This window comes from Poecile atricapillus, chromosome 2, assembly GCF_030490865.1.
Source record: "Poecile atricapillus isolate bPoeAtr1 chromosome 2, bPoeAtr1.hap1, whole genome shotgun sequence".
In the NCBI taxonomy this organism is placed as follows: domain Eukaryota; kingdom Metazoa; phylum Chordata; class Aves; order Passeriformes; family Paridae; genus Poecile; species Poecile atricapillus.
The window spans coordinates 107,198,133-107,222,797 of NC_081250.1; the positions used below are offsets into that span (position 1 = coordinate 107,198,133).

The 24,665-nt window shown below is 41.0% G+C and overlaps 2 protein-coding genes across 3 annotated transcripts in view; one reads left to right on the forward strand and one right to left on the reverse strand.

The window, feature by feature from the left end:
- LOC131576349 (serine/arginine repetitive matrix protein 1-like) overlaps positions 1-24,398 on the forward strand; it is a 26,189-nt gene extending 1,791 nt beyond the window's left edge. The window contains exons 2-3 of one of the 2 annotated variants that reach the window (XR_009276963.1): positions 1,582-1,696; positions 24,377-24,398. The gene's annotated coding sequence lies outside the window, so the exon portion shown is untranslated. Of the gene's footprint in view, positions 1-1,581; positions 1,744-24,376 lie in introns of those variants that run through there. The other variant, XM_058832955.1, reaches the window with a different exon arrangement.
- The window catches only part of ANKRD29 (ankyrin repeat domain 29), a 30,139-nt gene continuing 11,644 nt past the window's right edge, over positions 6,171-24,665 (reverse strand). Inside the window, exons 5-10 of the mRNA XM_058832956.1 lie at positions 21,073-21,171; positions 18,149-18,247; positions 12,352-12,450; positions 11,786-11,881; positions 10,614-10,712; positions 6,171-9,406 (exon numbers count right to left, since the gene is read on the reverse strand). Of these exons, the coding sequence (XP_058688939.1) occupies positions 9,323-9,406; positions 10,614-10,712; positions 11,786-11,881; positions 12,352-12,450; positions 18,149-18,247; positions 21,073-21,171 (576 nt within the window). The 3' untranslated portion in view covers positions 6,171-9,322. The remainder of the gene's footprint in view (positions 9,407-10,613; positions 10,713-11,785; positions 11,882-12,351; positions 12,451-18,148; positions 18,248-21,072; positions 21,172-24,665) is intronic.

Consider the following 24,665-nt stretch of genomic DNA (forward strand, 5'->3'; position numbering starts at 1 on the left):
TGTTGTATTTTTTTCTGTGATATTACTCCACCCTAAATGCAGGACTTGGCATTTGGCAAGTGCCAAACAAAGCTAGAGTAGTTAAAGTTACATTGCATTTTAATTTTCATGTCCTAAATAACAAATTTATTCAGGACCATGGAGTGTGATCCTAGAACCAGGAGAACTAGTTGCCATGTTTTCCAGGCACTCCACTTAAGCAGATAATTCAGTGGGCATAGTGGCAAGGTAAAAAAATGCAAGAATCTTGTTTCAGTGCTTGTGAAAAAAAAATTAAGGATAGCAAAACTGACCGAACAGAAATGGCATTTTCTTTCTGTATAAATTACATAGTAAATAAGTCATTTAAGAATGGGAGCTGAGAGAGAACCAATGTGGAACAAGTAAGAGGGAAGCTACTGCAAAGACAACTTTAAATAATTAAGTCCATAACATCACACTTGTCTACCACCTACAGCACAGAGAGAAGAAGTGGTATTTTAATATTTAGCCAACTCTCTTACAAATATCTCTAAATGGCTAAATTCACATTGTTACTCCAGTGCAATCTCTGAGTGCTGCCTTTTTGCACATGCAAGCTGAAGTGGTGTAGGTATGAAGACCAATTAACAAACACTGAAATCTTGTGTAATGGCAGATGCTGAAACTCAAACAAGTATCTGTTTTTATGTGGCCTCTGTACCCTGGCAGCCAGATGAACAGAGCAGGGTATGCCTTCAGTCCTGCTGCAGCCATTGGTCTTGGTCATGGCTCTGTGCCAGATATGGGGGATGAGGATGCAGAGCTCTACCTGGCAGCTCATGGGCATTTAAGCAAAATTGCATGAGTGTTATCTATGACAAAGCTGGCACCATTGACTGTGTCACCTTAAGGTTATCTTGTTCTTTGTGGGCAGGGAAAAAGTAGCCCTGAATAGTTAACCCAGGCCAACATACTGACAAGGGCTCATTGCCTTGATACACATGGCCCCAAAGAGAACATTCCCATTCTTGCCTGCTCCTTCAGAAGGCATTTATCAACTTGTTTTATAAGGTCCCCTTTTAAACCCAGGATTTATGTATAGCTGTTATGGACTTGGAAGGTTTATGGGAAACACATTTTCTGTTTCTCAGCATCATATACAAAGCAAAATTTTCCTGCATGGAAGAAGAGCCTGCTACTAATTCACAGAACAAGTCCTTTAATTGTCCATTAGGGTGAAATGAGCCCTTTCCCTCACTAGATACCCTGAATGGTGTAAATTGCCTGCCAGAAAGCTCATGTGAAATAACTTTATTGTGTTCTGTGCCTTTGATGGAAAGCCAGGAGTGTTGCCTGCAGAGATGTAGGCTCTACTGTGTGTCCATCCCTTTATTCAATGCAGAAATGAAACCTGTGTTACCACTTCCAGTAGAAACTGAACACCTAGTGGTAATGACCTTGCAATTTCTAGATGGCAATCTGTCTGTAGAGTTACTTGTGCTTACCAATGGAAACACAGTACGTGACTGCTTTGCAGCAAAATCCATTAAAATGTCTATTGCTGTTTATTCTCCATCATTTATAATGAGCTTCTATTATTTCTATTGCAATAACACCCAGAGGTACTTGCAAGGACTGGGAACTATGGTGAGCAACACCCTGCGCCAGCACATGGGAAAATGGGATGTTCTCCCTGAGGATGTCTTGCAATCTGTGTGCAGACAAGCTGCAACAGGTAAGCGAGAAGTTTCACCCAGTTTCTCACACCTCTGTTTTTTTGTAGACTCACTCAGACAAAACTGCTGTAGCTTGTTCCAAGACTGTTTTTCCAGCTAAACCAGAATAATGCTGGTACTAAACAAACCTGGTGCTTCCTATTTGGTGTTATAAACTAATCATATTCTTTTGATCAGCTCCCATTTGTCTGCCTCCCTCAGCTGTGGAGGCCTGCTTGACTTTTAATTATACTCCCAACTCAGTGTACCTGTTATTTTGGTCAGATGCTCTTGGCTTCAGATTAACCATGTGGCATCAAATCAAAGTGGCTGAGAGCCATGTGTCTGATGCTGCCAGCACTCCCTTAAATATGCAAGTAGAGTGTCAGGTGATGCTTAATCAACTCTGTTTATCATATTTTCATCTTTCTATCTACCATACTGTATTTTGCTCCACCAACTTGTGGCAGTGTGTCCTTATTTACCATTCAACAGCTCTATAGTCACTCCTTAAATCACATCCTTTCTGCATTTATCATTGAAGTAATTGAAACCTGTTCATTTTTATTACACTTAAGTAAAATTATTTATTGCATTCTAGCAAAAGCTTGGGACTTGAATCAACTGAATGTTTGTTCCAGCTTTGCTACAAACTTGCTGGATGAAGTGGACAGGTTCCAACCTAGCCGGTGCAATTTCTTCTTCTATAAAGTAGTGCCAATTGCGTGGCAATACGTGGCTTAAGAGCTCCAAAACCAGTGGTGTCAACCACTGAGCTGTTGAAGGAAAACACTGTAGAAATGCAGCTTATTATTGCAGCAGAGTCTGCAGACACTCTGCACTTATTGCTGTCAGCAAATATGTGCAGTGTGTCCCCATGCCAGACACTGTGCATAAGCGCTGATATGCTGACAAATTCGAAGTTTGACCTAGTAACAGCTGTGTATGGCTTGTATTACCATAAGTTTACTGAGCCCTTACAGCACCATGCTGCCAAGTGGTGACAATTTGCTGTTCAGCTGGAGAATATGGGCAGAACTGTCACAGAGGAGTGCCTGAGGGCACTACCAAAATCTGATTTTTCAGGAAGAATAGGAGACGGATTTTTGAACTACAATTCACCTGAGAAACAGACTGATTTTGATTTGAAGACATTTTGTCAGTTTTATATCAGTTTGTCCCGGGTCTGATGCAGTAGCATGGCCAACGCACCACCTGCAGAAACTGTTCCTGGAGTCTTCAGAAAGCAGAATAATTCTTCTGCCTCTTATGCAACATATTCCAGGCAAGCAGATCACGAGGTTGTGATTTCACTTTTTCAAGGGGATTATGAGAGCCCATATCCATATGCTGGATGTATGCATACATGTGCATGTATATACCACAAAAGAACATATGTGCAATCTGTATAAAATTGCAGACCGTTTCAGGTCTGCACTGTAGGTTACTGACATGCTCCATCTGTGCATCCAAGACATTTGCCATAGCAAAAAGTTGTGTCCCATGTTCCTTCCTTACTTAGCTATGTTCCCCAGCAGCACATCCCAGATCACTCTGCTGATCCTTGTTCCCTGGCAAGGTACAGCACTATCGCAGCTCTGGTGCCAGTTTTGGACCAACTGACTTGACATTAAAAGCAGGACATTAAAGCATTAATCCAGTTAAAATGCTTTCTCAAGATTGTGAGAGCAAAGTGGATTATCTAGAGACAACTTAGGTATGTGTCTCAGATTTCACTTTGCCACAGCTGCTAGGCATGTGGTCCTGTTATTGATGCCATGAGAGTTAGCATCTCTCTAGGTAACAGAGGAGGTGAAGCAAAAAGTGTATTGATTCATGTATCTTAAGATCAAAGGGACTATTATGATCATATAGTGTTAGTTCCTGTATATCATATAATTTCATCCAGTAAATACTTCATCAAACACAAAATGTTTCAGCTGATACACAGCTTTCAAAATGAAAAGTAATTTTTAGGATTTTTTTTTAAACTCAAATGATGAAGGAACCATCTCAACAATTTTTTTTTCTGAAATAATTATCCTCAGTGTTGCAAATCCACAGTTTGAATTTGTCTAGCTTCAGCCTCTTGATACTGTTTTGATATGCTTTCATGTGCAAAATTAAGGAGCTTTTCACGCCCAGAAATCATTCTTTGTAGTGATTTAGGCCATGAACAAGTCACAGTACTTTCCCTTTATATTCTCTGAATAGAGTGAGATGCTTTATTGAGTTATGGCTACAGGAATTTTTGATGATGAGCTACTCAAAATGTAAGCTCATCACAAAATAAAATTTTAGGAATAAGACAAAAAGCCTGGGATGTCAAACACAGTCAAAATATGTCAAAATATGTGCTTCAGTGAAGACTTTTTCCTTTTTATAATGCACATAATCCACTGCACACCATAAGCATATCAACAGGGTGTTGATTTTTTTCAGCTGAAATATGTCACATCAGTGTAAGGGCCAGTTTTACATCTTGGAATAACAGCAGAACCACCAAGATATGTTTGACTAATTAATTAAAAGTACTGTCTTATTCCTTTGCTTCCTATGTTCCTTTTAATAATCTTCCCTTCAGAGAGATCTGACCTAATGGATATTAATGTAAAGGAGAGTTTGTCAGTGATGTCTGGATCTTTGAAATAAACCTTGTTATGTTATGCTAAATTAAGTTTTCCTGTTCCCAAGACAGACCATTAGTTTTTGTTGGTTTTGTTGGTTTGTTTTTTTTTTCTTTTGTGAATGCTATTACATCTGTGTAGACCTGGAAAACTGTAACAGTCTAATCAATCAAGTGTAATAGAACAAAGTGGTTTTTGCGTGAATAGGAAACTAATTCGTGTATTGTAAAAAGACTAGAAAACAGAAGAAAGCAAAGAATTGTTGAAGTTTGCAGAACAAGATTATCTGAGTAGTATACTTTTGTTGAAATTATATGGGAAAATGTATTTTAGTAAAGCAACATTCCTGTTTCAGAATATTAGTCTCACACAGAGTTACATAAATTTATATATGCTTTATCAAATGCATAAAAGGTCAGGTCAAAAAAAAAAAAAAGGTGGAATTCAGAACAGTATGAAACTCTCGTGACATTCCCAGGGGCCAAAAGCAGAGCTGCTGTGAGAAGGCACAACTCCATTTAGTCCCAGGTGTGCAGTACAATATCCTGTTGCTGGGGAAAAGAGCCTGGTGTATTACCTTTGGTTAGGCTTGTAGCAAACATTAGCATTCTAACACCAATGACTCAAGGTTTCCAGACAAGGGCTGTATTTTATATCTGCTCAGTGTTCATATCAAATGAAGTACAAATGGGCTGGGGTTTGTGCTACCTCATTTTCTGTACTACAATTCTGAAATTTCTGAGACACCAGATTTGGTTAACTTGTGAATTTTCCAAGAGTCATTAAAAGTGGCTGAAAAAGGAAATGTGAATTATGCTTGCAATTCACTCTGACTCTGAGGCAGATAATCATCATAGTAAAGTGCATTAAATATGACCTGCAGCTATTTGGTATCATGTTCTAATACTCTCAGCTCTTCTAAGCTGAACAAAGGTGGGTGAATCAATAGTGAGAGGGTTTCGTTCCAGGAGAAGAAGAGCATGTGCAAGTCAAGTGGAACAATACTGCCTTTTGTATCATTACTGAATAGATGTCCCTGCACACTGCACTGCAGTGATAATCTAAATCTCTGAGGCTCCGCAATTACTATGTCTGTGCTGGGATGTCACTTCTCTCTAGACCCTGCAGGCTTTTCCTTGTGCTCATCCCTATCACACAATGGCTTGAGACTAGTGAAATAAAAGAAAAATGCCCTATATTTTTCCTTGACTCATTGGTGTCGTCTTTTGCTTGGTTGCACATCTGTTGTGCTCACTTGCAGCTGATGGGAAGTCACCAGGCTAATAGCACCTACATAAATGTAGAGGGGGACAGCTCTGAACCTCTGGCTCTGAATGTGCAGAGAAGCAAACCTGAAATCACTGTGCTAGTGGTGCTTATTCTTTTTGGGTGTAAGAAGGAGATATATGACACTTTAAAAGGAAAAGAAACCCCAAAACCCAACTCAGAAAAAAATTTATGTTATTCTGTCCCAGTTCTGTTCCACATCTTTATATTATATCTATCTTCATCCTGTCATCTATGAAATTAATTTAGTGCCCCATAATTTCTAAATCTAAATGTCTAAATGTACTCTTTTCTGTTGACATGAACTGATGAAGAGCTGCTGTATTTCACTGGTCTGTGAATAGAATAACTTACTTCCTTGCTTACCTCAGTGATGCATTTTGGAGCTTACAAAGATAATAGTGTCTGTAGAGTACTTGGAAAACCTTACACAAGAGACACCAAAACTATGCAAAGAACTGTCAGTATTAGTGAATCATTTCAGCCACCAAGGGAAAGTGGGCTTCTGTTTTAATACAACAAACCATAGCAGCATTTACTGAACACTTTAAAGATAACAGCAGCTACATAAATACTAATAATTATTAAGGTTTCTTTGTGCAAACATTAATTGCATGGTGATAAACAGTATTGCAAATTTAGAGCCCATATACAGGCAGATTAAGCACCTTTAGGTTACAGGGAGCCCCAGATTGAAACCACCCCTCTCTCCAAAGGCTCCAAGATGAAACAAATACTCCCAAAAAGAAGGTTTCCATGCCAGAAGTATCATTTTGGTTGAACAGTGTCTTTGCTGAAGCTAGATCCAACTTCAGCCTGAATCAGGCAGAGAAAGACTTCAGTGCCAGTTTTCCATGATGGATCCCCCCAGACAGCCTGTGTGTTATATCAGCCAGCACTAACAAGGGCAAGAAGAGACCAACAAATCTTTCCCTTTAAGCTGTGCTAGCCCCACATTTCAAATGTTGTTCAGAAATAAGAAAAGCCCATAATAGCACAAGATTACTCAAAAAAACCCCACTCAAACCCCAAACCAAAAAACAACCTGGTAACAGCATCTTAGAAGGTCAGCAGATGCTCTGTATGGCACACAGGGGCCCAGGTGTTCTTCACATGTTTCAAGAGATCCGTAGCTGCAGTGACCATTTGTAGAGGCAGCTGGACACAGGACTTGGAAAGTCCTACTCTGAGTGGTGAGGAGCAGACATGCATCTTCCCATGGGTAAGCATAGTTGAAGAAGCTCTTTGCTGAGTAACTGCTCCCTTTGGGACAACTGTCCCAAGAAAATACACCTGGCAGAAAGGAAGAGCCACCTGCAGGTACCGGAAACCTGTGTTTGTTTTCTCAGCTTCCTTACTTCAGCTTTTGCAGGACCACTGTTGGCTTGCCTTGTCCTCTCTCCTATGCTCTGCTATCAGGAAAAAATAGGAGACCTTCACCAACAATGGATGCTTCCACATGTTGTAGGAGGACTGTGTGATTACTACAGCCTGTCTGATATTATTTATTGCATAGTTACTGAAGACCTTCTAATGATTATTCACCTCCTTTACAAATATGAAAGGGCTTTTCACCTTGCGAGTGTGGTTGTTTCCAGTTGTTGCTCTGTAGAAAATTTAGGGTGAAAGTTCAATACTGAGGCCAGGCTGCCCAGAGTCACTTTACTGTTCTCCAAAATAGTATGTTCATCTTCATCCCACTGGAGGCTCCAAATAAACCGGTCCTCTCCAGGGCTGTTTGTTAAAGAACTTAGAATACAGTCCCTTGCAATGCTGTGCAATTTAAGATCCCAGTAAGGCTCTTGAAATTTCTGCATGCTCAGTACTTTTTAGTCTTTTGCAGAACTTAACCCTGGATACAGTCATCATCTAAGCATCTTGCATAATTCTTTGGTTCTGTACCAGTTCATTGCAAGTTTCTGTTAGGCACAACATTATTTTAATTTAAAAATACAACAGCATAAATTATCTAAACAAATAAATTTTTCTTATTACATTGTTGGAAAACTTAAAGCTTTCCTATTTAATGCAGAATAGAAATTGAATAGGAATTCCAGCATGCAAGAAAAGGTACACCTGGTACTGTTCTCTTCACCAGAGTGGTGATTTCTTACTTAACTTACTCACAAAAAGTATAACTTTATAATTTGATAATTCACATGGCTAATCTGCAATACATAAACTACATTCATTTGTGTTGGCTCACCTACAGATTTCCTTTTAACTCACCAAAGCAAAAGTGCAGCGGTTCAGTTGAATCCTAGGCAGACATTTCTTAAACAAGAATTATTTTGTGCCCTTACAATCTTCCTTGTCTTCAACTTTTAAAGCAATTCTTCAGTAGTTTGCCAGGGTTTGAAAGTAGGTGAAGTGCCTGGATTTATGCACTGTACTAACTTTTTACCTCAGTTCACTGTAAATTAATCTCCAGTGTTTTTGTGGCTAACAGGACATGGTATATACTGTTTATACTGCAGAAATTACTGGGTTTTAACAGGGTGTCTTAGAGCAATATGGTTAAAACATTACTCCTCACAAGCCACCTGCAATTTGCACTGCCTTCCCCTCACAGGCATTAGTTGCATGTCTAGGTGTCTTAACCACAACAAAGGCCAAAACTGCTGTTCAGAGTTCATTTTCCATGTCTGCAATAATTAGTGGGTCTGTTCAAGTATGGCTACATGTAACACTCTCACCAACTGTTGAAACACCTGTACACTGTTCACTTCTCCCTTAGCTCCTGCCACAGACTGGGGAATGAGTGCTTTGCATAGTAGCTGGGGGTACTAAAACCATAGTGTCACATATCTGGGTGCAGAACATACAAACACCACTTGTGTAGCATCTGTGCGGTTTGTTGTGCCTGACAGCTGAGTTTCTGATGTACTTGCACCTGTGGAAAAATGCCCTTTTGGGCATGGTTGGTTTGCTCAGCAACCAGTCCTCCTCTACCCACAAAAATGTGTACAAGGTTGGGGAAGGATCCCCATAAGCTGCGTAGGCATGGCAAAATCAACTGCTCCGCTATGTTTCTGTTGCTGGACAGATTGGCAGATCAAGCTGCTGCAACTGAGAGGACATCCCCTTGCTTTTTGTTTGGTTGGTAGCTTTTGGCATCATTTGTAATACTCTTGATCATTTTTACAAAGCTTCATGTAGTAGCCCAGGGCTGACAGGAGAACTTTTGCTGTTGTGATGGCTCAGGTGGCATCTCACCTCTAGTCTTACCTGGCACTTGGAGGCAGAGAGGAATGGTCACTGTCAGGAAAGGGAGGGCAGGGGCATCATGGGGCTGTTCCATGACCAGCTAAATCCAAACAAGGTCCGGGTATCCTTCTGGCACAGGGGCCGAGTGCTCCCTACCCACACTGTTACAAGTGTGGCTGTGACAGTGTGGGGATGTGTGTCTGAAGCAGCAGGGGTGCTTGCCTGTGCCAGGATGCATGGGGAGCAAACGTCAGTGCTGGGATCTGTGGGATCCTGGAGGACAGGCAGGGCTGCAGTGCAAACACAGCTCCTGGGCCACCCCCTGCTCTCGTCACGGTCCCGCATTCTGCGATGCCAGGCGGAGGCCCCAGCCCGTGGTCGCCCTGTGGCAAGGGCCTGGTGCATTCAGGGAGCGTGTACTGGACAGGCTAATCAGTTCTGCAAACTGTTCCAACCTAGGATTACTGTCATGCTACTTGTGGTCAGGGCATACCTCTGTCAAACTGCATCTTCCATAGGGCTGCATTAGCTTTTCCTTTGCTTTTCCTTTGCACGGAGGAGTCGGAGGATGCGTTCATTTTTTGTTAGTTCTGCTGGCAATTCATTCGCCTGGAACAAAAAACCCTTGAGGTTAGCAGAAATGAATGAGTATTTCCCAATCGTTGTTGAAAGCATTATATTCTACAGAAGATTGTACTGGTCGTTATAATGACATGGGTTTTTTCTAGTGTTGTCTCCACCACTGTTGGAGATATCTTAGGAAACCATTTTTCAGTGTTCAAGTCTTACTTAAGTCTTCAGAACAATCCCAGAATGTAGTCTGAGTGACAGCTTATTTTGTGCTGACTGTCCACGCTAAATGCCTTTGGGGTCCCTCTTCCTGCCACAGAAGGAGAGCATAAGTACTGATCTTTCAGGGGAGATGAGTCGGGTCCTTATATACTAATGTCCACAAAACTCCAAGGGATGACTTAAATTGATATGAAATAGTGTTATGCTGTAGGGTTGGTAATAGAACATTAGTTTGGTTTTTTATTATTTATTGAATACAATTTTGGTAACATAAAGTATTTATGATGAAGCTGCTTCTTAAAATCAGTAATTCTGTCCTGCAAATATACTCTCTCATGCCAAATAGCATGTGTACAAAAATTAAAAAAAAAAAAAGAAAAAGAAAAAGAAATCAGTAGGAGAGGTTTCAGCCACACTCTTTCTTCTACTGCACAACCTGCTGCTGCAGATCATTATCAGTAGCAGAAAAATCTTGTACATTTTCAGGTTATAGTATAAACCCCAAATGTCTATTAACAGAGACTACTGTGTGAGTGACATTAACTGTGCTGCCATCAAGTGGAATGATGCAGAAATTAACAGCCAGAGAGTATATATTAAATGACCAAAATATTTACAAGATATGTGCTGGATTACTTGCTTTACAAACTTTCACTCACCCAGTCATAAACCAGAAGTCAGTGCCAAACATTCATTTACAGCTTAACAAACCCATATCAAACCCTAACAGCAAATAGTTCAGAAACATGTCAGAAGAAGACATATTCACAGAAATTGTAAAACATGTAATGTTAAAACACTTCATGGGATAAAACCATGGTAAGTTTTCTTCAGAAAAATTGCTGCCATCAAAAGAATGCAAAACTAATTCAAAAAACTAACAGATATGTGTAATTGGGGAATTTTTTTTTGTATCAGCAATGCCCTGAATTTTACACAGAAACATGGGCTGCCCCCACCTCGATGGCACACATGGCTCTACCACTGAGCTCCTTGCCTGGGAGGATGGCATGACAGCACCCACCTTGTTCCTCAGGCATGGATCCGCTCCTGCCTCAAGGAGCAGTGCCACTGTCCTCACATTGCCACTCAGGACGGCTGCATGGAGAGCAGAGGTCCCATTCTAGGAAATGCCAGTGGAGGTGTTTGTACCACGCATGAGAAGAAAAGCAAAAGGCAGTGAAACACAAAGAACACACCTAGACAAACAACAGACCAGATAAAGAACAGAGGGAGAAAGAGGTAGCATGGAAGAGATTAGGTCATCAAAGGTACAGGGTCTAATTTAGGGTGCTGGCAGCCTAGTGGGATGTGGAGGAGGTGATTTTCAGTGCTTTAATAAAAATAAGAGTCAAGTTTACTTTACCACAGCAGTTATTTCCTTTTAATAACCACCCTTGTCAATAGATCAGAGATGAGATGAACACAGCACTTGTTTCTGCCTGGCAAAATCAGTCATTAGCAAGTGAAACAGAAGCACACGCAGTAATGGAAGCCATCTGTGCATTCTATCTCATCTCTCTGATGATTAATGGCCTCAGTGTCAGGCAGCTGATTGGTAGGGGTTTTTATAGCTGGCCTTTTGTTTGTGGTTGCAAACTGACAGTTCAAATATATGTGGAAGCTATTTCATATTCAAAATTAATAACTAAGTTGATGGCACCTACATTTTCAAGTATATTAAGTTTGCCAATCATTTGCATGCACAGAGGCTATCAAAGTATGTGATTTATGGACACATTAAAATTAGGCCAGCCATTAAAAAGCAGCTTCCAAATTTTTCAAGTCACTTTATGAATTTAGAGGAAAACAAAATCAAGTAGAGAATCTGTTCACAACACATCTTTTATGACACTATTTTGCTGACTAAATGCAATAGAAGGCTGTGTATAATGTTAAAACTGTACAGTCAAGAGTAATCTGCTTACAGTAGAAATAGAATCGAGTGACAAAAAGCAGAATTTCTTCTATGACACAATGTGCTTCCTCATTCCAATAATTAAATTCACAATTTTCTTTAAAAAGATTTGAGTGGCATTAAGGCTAAAAAAGATAATTTCATTTTTGTTCCTATGAAGATGATTCTTATGATTCCTATCATCTTCTACTAGAGTAGTCATAAATGCCAGGTCTTTTATCAGACCCTTTGTGTTCTTGTGTTCTGCCTAAAAAAAATCTCTGTGTTTCACTACTAACCTTCAGCAGGCCAAGCGTGGGAGAGAATTTCAGCAACTCTTCTATCACATTGTTGTAGCCTTTAATGGCAGCCTTCAGTAAGGCAGTTGTACCATCCTTTAGAAAAAGAGAAATGTCATAAATGCCTTGCCTGCATTGCCCTTGCACGGGAAGCTGGAGAGGAAGAAAAAGCTGGAGGTAAACACCAGCTCTCTCCACACATCTGAGAGGAGAGTCTCCTCTGCTCATCACCTTTGAGGGAGCAGCTCCACAGCATGTGCTGCTGGTTTTAGGGTACCTGGAGGATTGTTCCTCTGGAGGGTGAAAACTTCAGGATAAAAGAAACCAGTGACACCATATACCATCTTTGTCTCTCAACTATGTGGACATTTCCATTCCCTTATTCCAGAAGGTCCCTCCAGGAAGCTGTCCCAGACACAAAGGGAAAAAGGAAACCCGTGATGGGACTTTGCAACCTGACAAACAGGACGGACTCTGGAGGCACCAAGCCTCCATCCAGGCAGACTTACAGCCTGCAAAATGAGGCATTAAGTTACAGACAGAGCACAGGAGGAAGTGCTACTCACATCCCGTGCAGCGTCTCGCTCAGCTCCTCGGAGCAGCATCACTCGCACCACTTCGCTGTGACCCATCTGCGAGGCAATCCACAAGGGAGCAGTTCCGTCCTGCAAACAAAATATGACTGCTGATGGCTTCACTTCAATGTTCTGTGCCCTCTGATATATTACTGCTCAAGCCTACTGGAATTGATGTACTTCAATTACTCTTTCAAATCCTACAGGGAGACAAATGCAAACTGTGTCCAAACCCAAGTGGTAGGTTGATGTATCAAGTTAGAACTGCTTCAGTTTGTGGAGTAGAGCCCCCTTCTCTTGCATTGTTTGCCAGAAATGTGCACTGCTCTGTGAAATTAAAGCCCAGTAAGGCACCAGCCATGCCTAAAATACACAGGAAGTTTGAAACATAGGGGCTAAAGGTATCCTGTGTAGTTTGAACTCTAGGTGATTAAATGGGACAGACGATACAGCCAAACCTCAGCACGCAGAGGCAGATTCTGCAGCTGGGTGCCTGCACACAGGGAGTGAAAGTTGTTTACAGAAGCTAGGGAGCAATGCAAGGTGATCACCAACTTTCAATATTAAATTACATTATCCATCCTCAGGGAATCTGATAAAAATATCCTGCCTTAGAATGAAGGAGAGAATTTCACAAATTTTATCTTCAAAACTCCACTAGAAAACAAGGCAATTATCAAGGAATCCAGCATGAAACAATCTGCTTTGGTAAAGTTGTCCTACACAATCATTATCTGAGCACAAAATCTCAGAAAATAAAATGCACATTCAGAGTAAGCTAAACTTTGTGATGGATTTCCCTCCCAAAGGCAAAAGTGTGTTGAAGCACTAGAAGTATTTCTCAAATCTCTGCAAGTAGAATTTAGTTTTGTGTCTTTTCCTCTTTTTGATTCTAAATGGCCTGATTCTCCAGACTGCAGGAGGACTCCAGCAGTTATGTGGTGCCAAACTTATTCCCATGAGCCTTTAAAAAAGACTGCCTGTATTGGACTTTAACACGGAAGTGAGGCCAGTTCCCCTCACCACCCTCTGCAGCCTGAAGGCTTGGCTCGAAAGAGGAAGACAAATTAAACTGAGACTTCAAAAACAGCCTTAATGATAAGTTTCAGGAGAAATCAAGTTTTTACATTAAATAAGATATTGTCAACTTAATAAAAAAAATAGTCTCACTTCCCAGTCCCAGCTGAAGATTCCTATGACTTGCTCATGCAACCCAGAAAACCATTGTTGAATCCGTTCTCTTCTTTCCATGGACTAGTGAATTAATTCTTTCAAAGAAACAGAAAAGTTATTTCTTCTTTTGATATAATAATCTGGGTTTCCCTTTTTCTGATTCTGAGAAGGAACAAATGCACATCCTGAGATCTTCAGTATTCTCTAATGGTGGGGAACATGAACTTTGCCCACCCTTGTAACATTTCTCTATAAATTAACTCATTGAACTTAGTGACTGAACTCACTCTGGTATATATATATCCTGTTAATATGAGTGTTCTTTGTGATTCAAAAATAACAAAGGCTGTCTTGTATACAGAGTGTGTGATGCTAGTTTGATGGCAAAAACTGTCCCTCTTCAATTTATTTATTTTAGTGTTTTCCCTACAAGTAATGATACTTCATATTTTTCTAATCTCCCCCCACCAGAGGGCTCTAGAAAATAGCAATAGGCACATTGAAAAAGCCTTTAAAACTTGGAAAATATCTGAGAGCAGTCTACACAATTTAATCTGCCCGAAGAGCCAATGCTGTGCAAATCCACACTTGTATTTACACAAGCAATGGAAACACAAGCTCAGCATAGGAAACAAAGCAGCTTTTGTTTACTCGGAGTGAAGTTTGTAGGAACAACCCCTATTTTCATGTATATATGAAAAGGAGCTAAAGGAAATGCAAATGGGTAATATCACTGCTATCAGACATTATCCTCAGCACCTCAGCTATAGGACAGAGACAAAAGTACATTATGAGGAATAGTGGCTGTATTGAAGGACTTAGCCTGAAGAGAAGAAAGATAGTGAAGGTAATGATGGGCTCACAATGACTATGGTCAGCTTCTTTCTCTTAAGCAAACAGCATCTAGCACTGAGATTTATGCAAATATCTGTAATATTTATATGGAGTAGATGAGCTTTCTGTCCATTTTCATGTTGGTGAATGACACAAAGCAGATACTACATTTTACTAAGAATTAATGTGTAAACAGATATTAGGGCTTGCAGATGAGCCAGAAAGAAAGTGAGAGCAGGGAAAGATGCAGTTCAAAATCTACTCTCCTTTCCTTGTCCCTCTGCCCACCCATCAGACTGCAGATCACTACATTACTAGAATAATTTTAAATACTCCATATGTTTGTAAAGTGCTCTTTTTTTCCACATTTGTTTACAAGCTAGTATATATGGACAACACTTTATGATATCCAGCAGCCAGAAATTCCAAATAGACTCTGACTGAAATTATTAATGCTCTTTGTTATTAACCCATTAACTAATGACTTCATCTTGCAGCTTTGAATCTCAACTTTTGCTTATAGCTTGAAGTTTTAGAAAAGGCCAGATTAGGGTGGGGGGTGAAAGATGCCTCAAATTTCCAGTAGGTATTTCCAGGGGCGGACAACCCCTACTCTCAGGCTACTCAATGTCATCTCCTCCATTGCTCTGCCTATTAGTCCACTTGCACTACTACACCTAATTTGCCAACAACAAATTACTTGCTTGCTGAAGTGCACCCTATATAGATTTACTGGCTTACATATATGTGTAATTGCGTATCGTGTGCTAAGAAAAAAGTCATTAATTTTCAGATTATTTTGAATCTGCTTAGCCAGCCAGAATAAAGCCTGTTGGGACACAGACTGCCAAAACAGCACTGGCAAAGAATCTTACAGCTTTGTTTTGTAAGTTGAAGAAGCATAGAAACATCTCCTGTAGCAGGCTTCAGACATTGCCCCCAGCTCTGTCTAGACAAAAAGATGACAAAAGAATTCCTACCCAGCTCCTCAATATTGGCAAGAGCAGAAGGCAATTACAACCCAAGAGAAAGAACATCGCCAGGGAGGAAACTTTCCAGGAAGCTTCACTATTTGTTCTTGTGAGAGCTGAGCTGAAGAACTCGCAGATGGACAGCCAGGACCATCCAAAATGCTCTGTGGTGTCAGCAGTACCTTGATGGGACAGGAGGTGGGACACCAGACTGAGGGGGAACTGGCACCCACTACAGCAGCAGGACCAGATGCATGTGTGCAGGTTCGTGGATAACGCCACCAAATGCCCAAGGTAGAGAGGAAAACTTGGACACCGCGAGGAAGGAGAAGATGAACTCACACCTGGAACTCTGCAGCCCTGCATTTGAGGTAATGTTGCCTGGAAAAGTTTTCTACCACAGTGAGAGCAATGTAGCTTGTAAATGAGAGTTGTCTGGCATCAAAACTTCCCCTTCTAGAGCTACATTCCTCATGACCAGCACACCACCTTCTAACTAAGTACAAATCCATTTGTTAGTAAGAAAGAGACTGAAGTCCATCCAACCATTACTTGACTAATTAAACAGTAAAAATGTTCCATTTGTTAAGGAAATGTTTCAGATTACAGTGGGCCCAAACACAAATGCCATGCACTTATCCAGGCATAATCTTAGCAGGGATCGGAGGTACCCTCAAGCAAAGAAGGTCAGTCCTGCTGAAGATGAAACAGAGGAGCCAGGAGGAACATTCACACAGAGACAAGTCTCTGCCTCAACTAAGATTTAAAAATGCCTCGTGAAACATTGTGTTGTAGAAATTGGATTAGAGAGCTAAAAAAATAGTGTCAGAAAGAATTAGCTGCATTATAATTACAGATAGCAGAATGCAGTTTTAATGGCAACAGGGTGCAGCCAGATCTAAAGCTCCCCAACTATTTTGACTTACTCAAAAGGCATTAGTGCATACCTTGGTCTCTCCTTCTACGTTGAAATTTTAGATTTAATTAACATCTTTTAACATTTCTTAAGCTTTTCTAGGGAGACAGTGTGGAGGCAGCCTAGGAGCAGCTAACGCATCAGTCCAGGAGGTACCTGCCAGCACAGCTCTGGTACTCAGATGAGGAGCTAGGGGGAGTAGGAAAACTGTTTCAGTTAAAACACTTAAATACTAATCCTCTTTCCTTACACTACAGTTAGGAGTGTACACAGACCTACACATGCAGCAGAAGCATATAGATCAGTGTCTGCTGCCAGGCTATGATTTGTCAGGCTTTTGGTGCAGATGAAAGGAAATACTGAAAATACCTGGCGGAGCTTGTCTCATGCCACGTTGTCCACTGTTATTAGAGTTTTTGCACTCATTTGCTCTTGCCTGCTGCTTTTTCACTTGCTGCAGTCAGTGATCACAGCCACCTGGCTGACATGCATGACTAACTACAAGAACAAGACCTTATCCCATCAATTTCAAATGTGCAGTGAAGACCCAGGACAGCTACCTTGCCTCCAGGATTTCAGCAGACCACAGGCAAGGGTCTCTCAAAGCGGGCAGAGAGTCCTGAGAAGCTCCATCTCTAACCAGACTTTTCTACATGCTGGGTGTAAAGATAGCTCTGCAGCTCCACCTCTGGCTGTTTAGGCACTGATTTTAGAGTCAAGAAACAGCTAAACAATTAAGAAACCCTTTTATTTGGAAAGCAAGAGAGCTTTCATACATGTCTCTGTACACCACATACACTTACCTATCCCACAGTTCATTTAAAACTAAAAAGCCTCTGGTACCTTTACCTAACTCCAGCATCCAGTGACGCAGTGTGGATCCAGCCCCTAACCCTAGCAGGGATCTCTGAACCATCAAATCTAGCTGACCCTTTCCATTTAATGATCAAACAGCAGCCCTACTGCTTGCAGAAGATCTAATTTCACACTTACAGCTGTTACTGGTTGTATGTGTTTCTAACACCAGGCCCACTTGAGTGACTAGCTGGAAACAGGGAGAAAAGTTTTCCATATGTATCAAGAACTTCCAGAGATTAAGGCAACACTCCTGCTTGAATTTCAGAGTGCACAGGAAGGACACAAAGTAAAACAAACAAACAAGCAAAAATAAAACTAAAAATTAAACCCATTTGTCTAAAGTAAACTTTGATACCAAAGCCACATCTGAAGGTCTGGAGATTTCAAAAATTTAGTACTGCCTCCTAAAGCTCCCAGATTTTCAAAAGCTTTTCATACAACTTTCAAAAGAACTTGGGGATGTTGTAGGCTGTGTAGACCTTCAAAAGTAATGTGGTACAACACAAACAGATTGGTAGTTGCAAGAGGTAGTGCAAGGCCCTTACATCAACATTCTATACAGCTGGAGGGTTTTATTTTGATTTAGTTTGGTGCCTGACCCAAACATGCATGTGATTCAAACCTATTTAAAGGAACAGTCAGTGATTTGATCTGCTCTAGAATCATAGAATAATTTAGGCTGTGAAAGACCTCTGAGTCCAACTGTTAACCCAGCACTACCAAGTCCACCACTAAACCATGAGCCAAGTGCCATGTCTACGCTGTCTTTTAAAAACCTCCAGGGATGGTGGCTTGTAGGGTGTAATGCGTACATCTGGAGCAGAGCTTTCAAGTTTCAATTCTTTCAGAAATGACTGAGATACTGACTTCAAAATCATGTTACCAATTTGAGCTAAAACACAGAATGTTGGCACAGCCACAAATTTCCTTTCAATGAAACACCTCCACAGGAACCCAATGCCTGGAGAAAATTCCAGTGTTGATTTTCATAACTATAACATTAGAACCCAGCTCTGCCCTGAAGTGTTGATCATACCTGTCGTGGCTGGTTAACCTTTGCTCCTGAAGAGAGCAACAATCGGATGACATCCAGATATCCTCCTTGTGCTGCCAGGAAAATTGCAGAAGCTCCATCCTAAGAACAAACACATATGTCTTACACTGCATTGAAGTGATGCTATTTTTCCACACAAAACCACATCAAACTGAATTAAGTTCTCATCTTTAGTCATTATGCTTTGTAATAGCAGATCTACAGCCATGCTCAAGAAATAATTACCAAAATGCAAAGTCTAGTTCATAATAAACCATGGCAACATTTTCATTCAGTATGCACAAATACTGGCTCCTATCATGTATCAAATGCAGCATTAAATCCTGTGTCTGGAATACTAAGAGTCTAGTTCATTGAGCCATTCAGCTACATAACTAGAAATTAGTTCCTGTAAAGCAGTGTAGGTTTATTTAGCTTTTTTATGTTCATGCAGGAGTGTTCTGCTACATGGATACATGGTGGAAACATGTCAGGTACTTTGCAAAACTGCAAACCCCAGCACTGAAGTCTGCCCTTGAGGCTGAAGGAGTAAGGCCTTTGCCATACTACTGTGCCACCCCAGAAACCACCATGCTTCTCTGGAATGTCTTGTATAAGAGACTTCACCTGTTATATAGTAATCTAAAAGTATTTTGTAGCCATAATAGAAACCAGAATTTTCCTGCAAAAAGCTCGTGAAACAATAAACTGTGAAAAAAAAAGGTTTTTATTTTTCTTTGATATGTCTTTCATGTGCAGATGTTCTCGGAATTTTACTTCAGAGGAACCTCTTCCACAGGAAAAAAAATTAAAAGCCATATTTCATTAAGTGTTTTTGATGGAACATTTTCAAACAGCATTATAACCAACTATAAGTAGAAATCTGTATTGAGAGTGGGACAGGTGTTTACCATCCTACATCCACAGCACTAAGCACAGGATGTGCTAGGACAAGTTTTCCCAGGAGGCGAAAATCTTTTCATTTAAATAGAGACAGGAATTAACCCCTTTACTACGTCTCAGATGTGCAAGTACACCTCTCATGCCAACTCAGGCAAGTGCTTATCACAAAATACAGGGCATTTTAGTGAAAGCCTGCTGTTGACCTTGTTATCATATCACCATGTTGGGACTAAATGCTGTTGTCGGCAGACAAAGTGTGCTTAGCTACTCCTCTAACTTAAAAACTCAGCACAGGCTTGGTGAAGCATGACCTGAATATAGTTCCCCAGGAACTGAATTTAGGATTTTTGACATTTATTTCAAGACAAATGTCCTGGTAAACAACAGAGGTGTCTGCTGGCACTATTAATGCCTGTCCCTGGGATATCTGATGGGCTGTTTTCTCTGGTTGTTGAGTATAGGAAGAAACCCAGTGGTACCAGAGCCTTTGCAGGCTTCCTCCAGAGACAGAGAACACTTCAATTTAGAAAGTAAACAAGATTGTGTGATATTAAAAGAGCCCTTTATTGTAGGATCAAACAAGATGAAGAACCTTGCATTCACTGATACCTATTTGATTAGAATTGATGCTGTAATAAAATGCTGTTTTGAAGCCATAGCGTACTTCTGCAAGAAATGCTATTTAGTTAGGGTATTCTTTTGTCTCTTGCTTTCCTGACCCCTCATATGAGTCAATTTAAGATTAAAACATTGATTTTGATAGTTTTGGGAGGAGTATCTAAATGCTCAAAATCCCCCTCATCTGGCTGCCAGTGAAACTGCCCTCCAGGTACCACTTGACAAATGCAGCTTGGCCCTCAAAAGAGCTAGACAACACTTTTTTTCAAGAGATCTTATTTTTATTTTATTGCACAACTGTTTCTGACTGCCTTTGCCCAATGTCTGAGAGCAATAAAAGTACATTTTAAAATCCAGTTGTAAATACTGCTCATTTCCAGGAGACACAACAAGGAAGTTATTTTACTGCCTTGACCTCTGGGTAAGAGTCTGCAGGTGTGGCAGCATAGCTATTTTTAAACTGAGTGGCAGCTCCTGGGATTACCCTGCAGAGGGATGAATCACTGCCCTCAGATCAGAAAGACAATTCCTATTTGTACAACAGCAAGGGTGGAGCAACCTTCTTTATAAATGAGGGGTGAGGCAGCACTGAGGTGGGGATCCCACTATGACCACTCCTGCAGTCACCAGCACTCAGCTCCCCTGCAAGCCAGTAGGAACTGGGAGTGCAACAGCACCCTGCAGATCCAAAGCCAATGGAAACAACTGAAAAAAACTCCTATATCTTGGAGAAACAACTTCCTCTTTGTCAGTCTTGAGTGCCTTGGGGTAGGAAAGGGTGGTGGGAAGCAGAGGCAAAATCTGCTACTCGTTTCTGTTGAATGCCACAAAGCTCAACTTATCTGTGTCTCTGTTGGAGTAAATTAAATCCAGAGCTTCATTGGTTCAATCCAACTTTCTGAAAAGTCAACTAAACAACATCAGTTCAGCCATTTTAACCTTTGCCCAAAACACTGGCAAACTGGAGATTCATAAATACCAAATAACATATTTTAATTGATATTAAAAAAAACCTGCTTTGAAGTAATTTTAAGATTTTAATTTTTACTATTCTTTCTGGCAGAAGACTAATGTACTTCAGTGGCTTTAGAGCTATTCACTCTTCTACAAATTGCTCTCTCATCCAAGGCTAATGGGTTTCAAAAGTCCTCCAGATTTGGTACATAACCTCCATACAGATCATCAACCAAAAGGCAGCCAAAGAATCTTTTTGTGCTACTTCACTCAGCATCATGAAAAGCAGACAGTTAACAAAATCCACATCTTAGAGGAACAGAGTACTATAAAACAGCAGCATTTGGCAAATGCCTGTCTGTGCTGGAGCCAGGGTGTCTGCTGTTGTCCAAGCAACAGCACATTTGTTCCACCACCACCATTGTCAATATTGTGTGTGTCAAATAACTCACATAGAGTTGATCGTGAATGTTGGCGCCGTGCTTCAGCAGAGTTTCCACTACTTTTGCATGCCCGTACTGACAGGCAGCCAGGAGAGCTGTGCCTCCATCCTGTGAGAAAGCAAAGAATGGGTACAGTCAGGTGAGACTGGGCTGAACATCACCATAAAAATAAAGAGCCAAATTTTAAGACTTTTCAGAATTTGGCTCATAGCAGTTCTGTAATGAGTAGCTACTGAATCTTTCATAAATTTAATGCCAAGTGTTGACATTTAAATCTTTCAACTTGGCTCAGTCACTATATAAATTTTTCTCCTGAGTTTTTTTAGGGAGGGAAAGGAACTAAGGAAATTCTGTTTTTCATTCCTTATCTTCTGCCTTGCCATTGGAAGCTTTGTTTCTTTCACAACTCCAAGCTCCTCCACGTCTCTTCCTCATGCCTGCTAAACTCTTCTACTGATGGAAGGACAGCACACCTTTCCACTGCTCCAGAGTCTATTGATCATCTGCACTTCTCTGCCCAGAACCTTGTGCCCTGTTGTTCTCCTGCCTCTCATCGGTGGATTGTTAGCCTGAAGCTGAGTAGAGAGGAAGCATTTTAAAGTGTGCTAGCTGACTGTGGAAGTGTGAGTCCAACCAAAGCCATGCCCACCAGTGAAAGCATTGTTACTTCTGCTTGAGAAGTGATCCCTGCAGGTAGGATCAATCCCAGGCAGTTAGAGTTGCTGCACATCACCACTAAAGGGAGACCTAGGCACATGCATCAATCCCTGCTTGTAGAAACATTCCCTTGGGAGCCAGCTGAGAAGGGAAACACCTCAGTGTCACTGGTGGTTGACTCTAACCCAGCTGGAACAACTGAGACAGCAAATGTGGGTCTTTCCATCTTAAATGTGCTGTGCCCCACTCAAAAATTACCAGTGTTTCAGACACAGCTATGGAAAGGGAGTTCTTATCTTCTGCCTATCATCATGCCATCGTGCAAAGATGATGCACACCCCAAAATGTCCCCACCACAGGTCTTCTCTCTTCTCCTCTACCTTCTCCCAGTCTCAAGCCTCTCCTCCACAAGATAAGCTATCTAAAGTATTTCAGGTAAATGGTTTCTAGAGCTGTTATTGATGTGGACACAAGACTGTGCTTTGGCCTAGCCTTGTTCTCTGAAACAACTCCAAAGTTGTCTGAAATTTTCCATGTAGACAGATATCCAAAAAAAGAAATTACAGCTTGAGTGACCAAATGGATCTTTTATAATGAGAAGTGCCAGTGAAATTTATTAATCAATGGTGCAATTTCATGTAATAGCCTTGTGAAAACTCAAGCTATGACATGACTGAATTAACCCACAGGCACTGTTTATAGGTACCCCCAAAACCTCATATTCACCCTTCCTGCCTACAACATTTAAAAGAAAAGAAGGCTTGGGTATCAACAAAGACAGATATGTGAGGCTGTTGTGTGACAGTCTAAGAATTGCCTATTAATTATAGATCAATGGAGTAAATACAGTGTGTAACCAGATCAGTGGATTTAAGTTTCTCTCATAAGAAATTAGACTTTCCTGCCAAATTAAACTACCGTAATTTAATGGGAACTGCTGGAACAAAGCACAAAAGCAATCATAATTGTGCTTGGATTAAAGAAACACCTTATACACACTTAAAAGACAATGGAAAAGCTAATAGCTTCATGAAACCTATTTCCTCTCCCCAACCAGATGAAAGCCACTTTGCTCCAGTGGTGACAGCAGATCAAAGGGCTAGAAACAAAAAAAAACACCAGAGACATTTTTAAAGATTTTTTCCCTGAATGAAGTTAAGAGAGAAAAGTTAGTGAATTAAGAATAGAAACTGTGCTGTCCAGACTGAAGGTCCTCTGTGCAGAGGCAAGGAAGGAAAAGTTTTAGGAAGCTTAAAAATATGAAAGTTCCCTGTATGGAGGGTAAATAGACATGCTCAGTTGGTTGCATATGGGAGAAGTTTGTTTATTGCTTTATGGTCTCGCTTTTGTTTTCTAAAATTCTTGCACTCTCCACAAACTTCTCCTATTTTTAGAAGATTGGTTATTATCATGATCTCTGTAGGGAGCCAAGTGACAGGTCCAAAATAAAAGGCAGGCCTGCAAAGCTAACCTCAGTTGGCACAGCAGAGCTGAAGCCCAAAGCTTGGAATCCCAAAGTGTGATCCCACCTTGGGAGATGTGACAGCTTGCGGTTTAAGAATGGCAACACTCTCACAAGACATGCCTAATTAATTCAAAAAGGGGTTCCTGACCAAGTGTTTGGTTCAACCCAGCGAACAGTTTTAGACAGATACACTTTTTTTGAAAGAGTAACACAATGCCAAAATATACCATTTGGATCCTTCAGACTAAAGTGACCAAGTTTTCCTAGATCAATCTGATCAGAGTACAGAGGTTAGAAGAGGAGCACTGGATGGTCCCCAATTCCATCTGTCCACTCTGAAGCAAGTATTTATTGTGGCAGAGAGAACTGGGTAACAATTCCTGGGCTCAAAGATCTGCTACCTGATCAAGAACACAGCTGAACTCTAAGACCTGCTCTACTGTCTGTCTGATATATGAAGCTGAATACATTCAACAGAAGGGATTGGGATTACTCTGCATGCTCCAACCTGGGGATACCACTGTGAAAAATCAGATCTTACATCTTTGTGTAAGGCAGGGAAGCTGGGGGCAGGAAACTTTTCCACAGACCATGTGATAAGACAGCCCTTAGTTAAATCAAACAGTGTGAGGGCCCACTGTTAATTAGTAGGAGAAAACTCAGTCCCCCTCTTGCCTCTATTGAGCTTCCATTTAGTTTTCTCTTACGCTTTACTCCAGTAAGTTCTAGCTGAAGACCTCAATGTTTTACAGATTATAGGGAAAGCAGATAAGTTGTGGGGGATAAATAAAAAAGTAAATGACAGAGTTTTAACATCCTTTTCAGCCACGTGATTATCTCTTTCCTTTTTGGCTTCAGTTGAGGTAAGTAAAAAGCTGAAGCAGCATCTTTGGTACTGGCAAGCCCCTTGGAAACTCTGAGCAGAGCAGCAAGTGGGAGCTGGACACGTGAGCAAGCACTGTGGTGCTCCTGGGGCTATCACCCCTTCTGCAGCAGGCAGGAGGCCACTGTGCAACCTCTTAGAGATGGCACAGTGCCTTGGGTTCACTACTTGCTCATATCCTGTTTTCCTGACACAATGAAGCTTCTATTAATCCTGCACTGCAAATATTTCCAGCTCAGATAGGAGCTGGACTTTTCTCAGCTACCTCTGCAATTCTTTCCCTGAAACCATTTTTCTGCCCTCCCCAGAGTCTGTTCTCCTCACTGCCAGCACATAACAGCAGCTGCCGATCTGCAGTGAAAATACTTGGAACAGCAGCGCTGGGTAAGACCACACTAAGTGGTGTTTCCCTTTCTGTTCACTGACCCCTTTCCTCTGTCATCATCACCTGAAAGTAGCTTGGAATTATATGCTGTTTAACCATCTCTTAAATATGGTACAGGGAAGAAGAACTGATTTTCTGCAATCACTGCTTGCTGAAAAATAGCCTCTGACATACTGTTCAACCTGCAGTACTGCTTGGAAAATGTGCCACCA